This window comes from Solea solea, chromosome 20 (genome assembly GCF_958295425.1).
Source record: "Solea solea chromosome 20, fSolSol10.1, whole genome shotgun sequence".
Taxonomy (NCBI): Eukaryota; Metazoa; Chordata; class Actinopteri; order Pleuronectiformes; family Soleidae; genus Solea; species Solea solea.
Genome location: NC_081153.1, coordinates 15,608,281 through 15,616,425, shown reverse-complemented (window position 1 = coordinate 15,616,425; position 8,145 = coordinate 15,608,281). Strand labels below are relative to the sequence as shown.

Sequence of the window (8,145 nt, the reverse complement as noted above, 5' to 3'; positions counted from 1 at the left end):
TCGGCGGGGTGGGGGGGGGGGGACACCAGCAGAAAATGGCTCAAGAAAACCAAATCCATCATCAATGCATGAGTGTCCTCTTTACAGCTTGGGTACGGTTTATAATAGCTGATCTCTTCATGCATCACCCAGGGTCAATGTTGCTGGTACTGGTAGGTCTAGTCGTAAATGAACTGCAGCATCTCAGTCACTGGGCATTAGTCGTGTGGAAGATTGCATTTTGGATCTTCGGTGAATTTGTCTTTTTTTTCGTGTGTGCGGACAGTGAATGATCACGTGATTGACACACACACACGCAGCATTTTCAAGGGTTAGCTGAGGATACAATCCTGTGTGCCTGTAATGTTAAAAAAAAAAGAAAAAAGAAAGAATTTGGTGCCATATAACTCATGAAATTCATGCACTTGCTGTACATACGAAGGCGACGTTATTCGTACTCCCCCTGCTTCCATCTGCGAGTGACTCTCTAGCTTCTTCCCAGTGACTGTCATGTATTATTGAGGTGTCGTGTCGTGGTTTTTATGTCGTGCCTTTTCCTCCGCTGCATTCCCCCGCGTGAGATTCCTTGCAAGAGGGACGGCGGCGTGGGAAAAAAGAAAAAGTCTTACCTGCGACTGATCGTCAAACATAAACGGGGACACTTTTAACTGCGACACCTTACGCTGAGACTGTTAAGCGCAAAGCAGGTCAGGGGATGTGAGACGAGTCATCTGCAGAACCAAAGTGGAAACAGGAGCTTAGGGGAAGGAGGTGGATGTCACGCGAGCTTGCAGTTTCAACAATACATTTGAAATGTATTTTTAAATGTTTTCCCGTGAGGTTCATATTTATTTAAAAGATGCTTATTGTGATGTAGCTAGTGCGTGTGTGAGAGAAGAGTGCGTAGGGTTGTATAGAAGTTCCTCGTGTTTCTATTCAGATTCATACTAAATGAAAGGGTACGCTTTTCCCTAACTTAAAAAAAAAAAATATATATATATATACACGTCCGTCATTTTTGCACAGTGGTCTAAACAAATTCAAAAGACTTGTAATGTGATAAAATGGCACAGTCTTGTATTATGAATATTAATACGATCTTTTTTTGTTGTCACGCTTTATGAGCCGACGCTTTGGTACAGTTCACCGTCTTCAGTTTGCATGCGGGATTACTTTAAAGCACAATGTTTAATATGATGGTACTGCATTTATGTCTCTGCACAATTTCCAATATCTATGTTTCTTTTCTTTTCTTTTACTTACTAGCAACACTCTGACAAACAAAACTTATCCGTTTGTAACTTGTACTGACGACATGCCAACCACGGCTTGTGTATGTATATGTATATACATACATATATATATATATATACAGTAGTTAGAGCACTATTTTAGATTTACGTAAACTTTAACCTGTTTGTACAACGTTCAGAGTGATATACTTTTAGATTTAGTCTGATAGGTGCACTGATTTTGTGTCTGACTTGTTTTAAGGAAAAAAAAACAAACAAAAACACCTTGTTAAGCCTTGTAATGTAATATTTGTCAAATGGTTTTGTTTGTTTCCTGCAAAGTAGTAACAAATAACAGGTGAGCGTCATGGTACAGTTTTGGTACGTGCATTTTAAGAAAAAAACTTAATACGGTGGTACTTCATTTTATTGTATAAAGACATTTGTTTGGCTTATATTTTTTTGCTGTAAATATTCTACATATATTCTCCCTTACTTTAGTCGAGCTCTGGCCGACATGCAGGAGCTTGTTGGTGGCGCAGGGAAAACACTGCCTGGTATTAGAATCATAAATGATATCATATATGTAAACTACAATCTGTTTTTTTGTTTGTTTTTTAAACCAAGATTAAAAACAAGGTGTTCATTTCTGCAAAAAGTGTTATATATATATATATATATATATATATACTTCCAAAGAACACGTCACGCCTACAACCGTGTTTGTGTATCAGGGTGGTGCCATCATTTAGAAATAATGGTGTTCACGGAGCACTATAAATGACCTTTAAGGAAATGATCTACCAGAGGGGGAGGATGTTTTAGTGCCAAATCTAATCAGGACAGCACATACACATAGTTAATAGATACTTACCTAAAATCACTTATTCTCTCTAGCGGTCTGTCTTGGTCATAAACACACACACACACACTCCCCTGTAGGGGATGGGGGGTGTTGTAAGGGGTTTGGAGATGCTCCGCTGTTGCCTCTCCTTCAGCTCTGCTACTCCCTTAATGAGACCATTTGTCCCCCCCCCCCCCACGCGCACACACACACACACACACACAACAAGCAGACAACTCCACGACGACGCCACCGCCTTTGATCACAGGGCAAAGCCAGTTTTGGCAGTTATGGCCACATCTGTCACTCCGCTCTGTCTAGTTTCCATTCTGTGCATGTAAATATTTTATGATGACACAAATTGTTCTATTAAAAAAAAAAAAAAAAAAAAAAGCATATACATATATAATAAATGTGTGTTGTCACGTCTTTTCATTCACTGTGGGTGCTGTCGTGTGGAAATATTGTGAGCCGCATTTAAAAGAAAAAACCCATTGGGCCGGACATTAATTAGGCCATTTGTTTCTGTGATAACATTCTTTGTTACATTCACTGCCACGCTGGCTGATAATCACAAAGAATGAATGAGACTTCTGCTTAAACCGGACAGAGATTGTTTTAATCAAGAGGGACATGTCTGTTAGATTGTCTTTTTCTTCCCCCCAGGGAGCAACAACTTGTACCACATTGTGTCACGCTAAATGTTTCTTGCATTGAATTGCAATGTTAAAGTGTGGAGTATAAAAACAAGGTTTGATTTATGAATGTAGGGTCAGATTACACAGTAATTGAATAACTAGAAAAGCACACACACACACACACACACACACACACACACACACCTCCCACACGGCTGCTTAGGCTGATACAGTGTCAATACACTCAACTGGTGATTTGTATCTGGATCACCAGTAAAAATCTAATCAGTTTTTCCTTGGGCCATAACCTACATCTCCAGATAAATTTAAACCCAATCCGTCCTTTACTTTTTTGAGTTATTCTGCTCACAAACCAATGTGGCCGAAAACGTAACCTCGTGGGTGGAGGTAACTGGAGACAGCACTCGGAGAGCACAAACCTCCACCAAGGCCACTCAGTTTCACACAGTGTCGATACACTCCCTTATCTCACAAGGTTAGCTTTCTCTCTTTTTCTTTTTTTAATATCGATGTATTCAATCACCACCAAAATCTAATTATTTTCTCCTCCGGCTATAACCTACATATCTTCACAGTCCAGACAAATGCAGCCAAAAAACACAACCTTCCTCGTCGAAGGAAAGATATCACTTCATTTTTGATAAAGCTGATTACTATTTCTAATGCATAATATTTACATTATTTATTGGCTTTATTAGGCACATTAATCTCAACCTTTAACACCTAAGCCTCAAAATGTCCATCTTGACATTTTCTTTTTTCTTATTCTAACCATAAAAGGGCCAGAAAATTTTCTCTAAGTGCTTTTGCCAATTTTTCCAGAATAACTTCCAATATCTGGCAGTTATTTACAACTTACTGCATGTTAAAGTAGTGTATTAACAGTTTTATTGAGGAAAAAAACACTACAACACATATGTAAATTGACAAAACAGGCCAAAAAACTTAAACTTTGTACTGGTGTCTTTCCAACTTTCTCGTCTCTGGTGCACCAAAGTGTGAGTGAAATTACCGTAATAACCACAAGTTGGCTTTGACGTGCAACTTGTCAGCTTTCAGAAACTGTTGTTTCCGAATTTTGCCGATAGCACAAACCATCGTGTAATTATAGTAATACAGTGTGGTCTGCGTTGTGCTCAGTGTTAAAGGGTTAAAAAGTATTGTTTGTTTACATTGTCAGATGGGGCTGACTGTTGCATTACATGCAGGGTTTCTTGTTTTCTTTCTTTTTTCCAGTTGCACTAGACTTGGTTCCTGTTTTTGTGCAGGGTTGGTGTTGAAACACTCACCCCAGAGCACCCTATGATAAGTGACTGAAAAAAAAGAGAGACAACGTTAGTTGTTGTGTTTACATTCAAAAAAAACAAACAAACCAGTGCAGTCGATTACTTTTCATTTAAGAAACCCATGTCCCTTAAAAAGTAGGTTACATGTCTGCAATAACTAGGTTATATCATAGACTCTGTTTGTCTGGCAGAAGTTTTTTCCTTTCTGTCGCCTAAATTCCCCCTTTTTCTTTCTTCCCCTCTGCTTTACCTCCTCCCTTCTTGTTTCCTCTCCATCTTTGCGTCATTGTTTTGAATGGAGCATCCTCCCGGCTTGCATTACCTTCAGTAGGGGGAGAGGGGGGGGGGCGGTGGGGGCTTGTGGAGGCGTGTGCATCCCCGACCAATTGCAGCCCGCCTAGGCCACGGGACCGCACATGTTTATAGGCAGCATTCCGCCGGTAGAGCCTCTGCACGGTCGGAGCTGCGCGCGGACGGGATCGCCCACAAGCCGGAGCTGGAGTCACACCGGCCTTATTTTGACGCGTTGTTGACCCTTTACAGTTGGATGTCAACGTAAATAATCAAGTAAAGAGAAATTATTCGACGCATATGCTTCCACTCTTTCACATCCGAGTTGTTTTTTTCCCCAATAGGTCGTCATTTTGGCAAATCGTGGTCAAATGTCCATTTGCTTCCTGGATACGGCGGTTTCTCCGTGTTTTATCGCCACCCGCTGAGCTCTGAGGGAGCAGTGAGGAAAACAAACAGGTCGAACGGAGGGAGATAGGTAGCCGGTTGAGTGTGGAGGTTGTTTTAGCGGCGAATGAATCGTTATTGTGTTGCGGGCTGTGGACGGGTGCTAATTCAAAGTTTTCCCTTCAGTTCTCGGTGCTTTTGAGTGCGGTGCGTTCACGGACGCGGTTAGGAGTCGTCGCCTTCCGAGTATGTTGCAGCTTTCTAACATTTTGCCAAGACTGTTGAAGCGCGTAGTCCACTCGCTTCGGTTTTGCGTTTCCCTCGACGTTGTTTATCGGCTATAATTCGACGTTAAATGCTATAATTCCACGCTGAATTCAGACAGACACTCTTTTAGACATGCATACGAGACGTCTGGTGAAGCGGTCGATCCTAGGCAGCCGCGTTTATGCGCCTAGTCCGACCGGGGACGGTGCCCCGGTGACAGGAGTGGTCCAGGCTGTCAAGCAGGAAAACAGAGACGTGTCGGCCGCGGGGACCAAGCGCAGCGTCTACATGGTGCTCATGCAGGACGGAAGCCTCAAGGAGTTCTCCGAGGAGGAGATAGCCGCCGGGTTCAACCACACTACAGCTAAAGGACCGCTTAAATCCAGCCTGAAGGTGTGTTTGTGTGTGTGCGTGGAGCGCCCCGGCCGGCAGGCAGGCAGCGCGTTACTGTTGTTGTTGTGCGGTGTTTTGCAGCGTTTAACCGCTTCCTGCACAGAGCGGATTGAACGGCGCTACCGCTGCTACCGCTTCTACTGCTTCTGACGGCAAATGAAAGCGTCTGACAGCGCACAGCGTCGGCCAGAAAGGCATTTGATGCACATTTGGTTGCAAAAAGCATCAAATTGCGGGCTGTCATGATGACATTTTGCGACATCACATAAATGGGACAAAGGGCTTGATACACAAGGCCTGCGCAATGTTTGTGTGATCCAGTGGGTGGGTAAGCAGAGGCAAACAAACACGCTGTTACTGCAGCCTTTTTTTGGGTTGATAGAGTGTATAGATGCATATAAGATTTTGCACATTGCTTTAATTATAATTCGTGTGCATAATGCTTTTAATTGCACATTTACCCTCAAATAACACGTATTGGACTTATGTTTTGGCTGATGTGTTTAAAAACATAATCACAACAAAAACAATTCACATATCAGTCGATATTGATAATTATCACAATACATTTTAGAACATTTTAGAGAGGTGTTTGTTTGTCCTCTGGGTGAAAGAGAAATTTGTCAATTTAAGTTTTTACAGTTTTTCATGGACAGTAAACAACAAACATTTTACACATCTGTGGTAAAGTATTGGTAAAAGTGATATCTCTAAGTGTGGTTGCACAGTGAATATGGTGTTGAATAATAAACCTTTGTCGTATTTCGATTGAAGAAAATTGTATTCCAGATTGTTATTGATTTATTACTCAGCTCTATTTGGACATTTTCACTAAGCGATGATGCAGCTGCACACTACAGCAAGGTAGTCGTCATCTAGCAAGTGTTAAAAGTAGTCTGGGCTTTTTTTGTGGCAGCAGATTAGAAAGTTGACTTGATACCCAAATCTGTGGTTGTAATGTGGGTCTAATTAGCAGCACTGACCTAATTTCCTGTTGAAAACATAAAGATTGCACAAGGACGAGCAACCGAGAATTCGTCCTTTTGATAAAAACAGTTTTGTGTGTGTGATTTTTGTGCTTTTTATAGTTGTGGAGGGCCTGAGGAATGCCTGTGACTAAAAAAATGGCTTGTTTACAGTCTTTGATTCATTTTGATTGGTGCGGTTTTGTGTTCTTCTTCACATTCGTGTATGTGTGTGTTTGTGACAGGATTATGCTTTTAAAGAAGTAACTCACTGGTTCTACCCACTTTTATTTTTAACCAAAGTAAAAAAAAAGAAGTGATGAGCTACTGTTTGCTACCACTCATGCACATTTCCTTTATGTGAATGTGAGATCTGTGTGCATTTACAGACACACCAGCAAATTTCACTCGCATGTTTTTGTAGGTCATTAAATTTTATTTTTTTTTAACTTTGTTAACTTGACACTAACTGAATTTTGAGTGACGCAACTGTTGGAGCTTTACAGGACGGGGGATATAGTGTAAACTTTGGTGCTCTTGTTTCCTCATTTGCACATTTTCTGTATGCAGCACTCACAAAAGCTGTTGCACAGTATTGTTGCAATCCGCGGTGCAGCTGAGGCTGAGCGTGCAGTCCTGTCAGCACAATGGTCAAGTCTCTTTCAGCACGACTCAATTCCCGCCGAGGTCGAAAACAAGCCATAAAATGAGGAGGAGGGGTCTGTTGTGTGTGTGTGTGTGTGCAGATTCCCGTGTGCATCTGTGTTGCTTTTTGTGTGCATAGCTTGGATGTGTTGTCTCCCACATGTACATTTGAATGTGTGAGGGGTGAGCGCTGACTACTTAAAAATTTCAAGTGGGGGTTGTTTGTGAGGGCATTCTGCCCCATTTGAGTTGCAGCTGTGCAGCCAACAAAGCGGGCACCCCCAGGTTGGCAATGGGTGGCATGTTCCAAAGAAGCAGGATGTTTGGCTCACTGCCCGGTATGCCAAATGAAACCCTCCTATTCTGGGGTAGGGAGAGTAGGGGGGGGGGGCATCAGTATTGCCACTTGTTGACTTGTTGTTGATTTCTGTGGGTGTGTGTTGTGTGTGCAGCGTTGCACAGATTTCTCACTGCTAACAAAGAAGCATGGGTTGTTTTGCTTTTGTTGTTGTTGTTGTTGTTGCTGTTGTTTATGTTGAACACCAGTGTGGTAGTGAGTGAAACAAGCTTGTTGACAGGAGCTGAGTGACTCTTTGTTCTGGAGCGTCGATCTCAGGCTGGCTGATGTCGACTTTTCTTATTGGTTGACTGAGCATCATCAGCGTTAAGCACAGAGTGAACGCAGGGTCAAGTGTGAACGCCCTTGCATTGATGTGAGGATTTTTTAGAGCATATGTGTTTGTGTTCTGTGTCCTTCGGCTTTTGGCACACTTCCACTTTCTATCCCATTTTTCTTATTCACTTCTGCTTAGGGATGCAACTGACGACTGTTTCGTGATCCATTAACGCGTCGTTTATTTTCTCGATTAACTGGTTGCTTGTTTGGTCCATAAATTGTCAGCTAATGTTGAAAAACGTTGCTTGGCGCTTCCCAAACCTTGAAATAATGACATTCTTAAGTGTCTTGTTTTGTTTACTAACCACGATTTGTGATTTAATGATTCCTTTGTTATACAGAGCAACTATACCAGAAAATATTCACATTTTAGAAGCCAACAAAACCCCCAGAGATCTTGTTTTAATTATTCAAAAAACACTCAAACAGATCAGTTGATTGTCATAATATTTGGCGGATAATCAAGTAATTGATTAATAATTGATTAACTGTTGCAGCCCGACTACCTCTGCTCATTCATA

The 8,145-nt window shown here is 41.8% G+C and overlaps 1 protein-coding gene across 2 annotated transcripts in view; it reads left to right on the top strand.

Annotated features, from left to right (window-relative positions):
* The first annotated feature begins 4,571 nt into the window (after positions 1–4,571).
* The window catches only part of znf704 (zinc finger protein 704), a 40,554-nt gene continuing 36,980 nt past the window's right edge, over positions 4,572–8,145 (top strand). For both annotated transcript variants that reach the window (XM_058618543.1, XM_058618542.1), the window contains exon 1: positions 4,572–5,338. In XM_058618543.1, the coding sequence (XP_058474526.1) occupies positions 5,078–5,338 (261 nt within the window). In that variant the 5' untranslated portion in view covers positions 4,572–5,077. The remainder of the gene's footprint in view (positions 5,339–8,145) is intronic.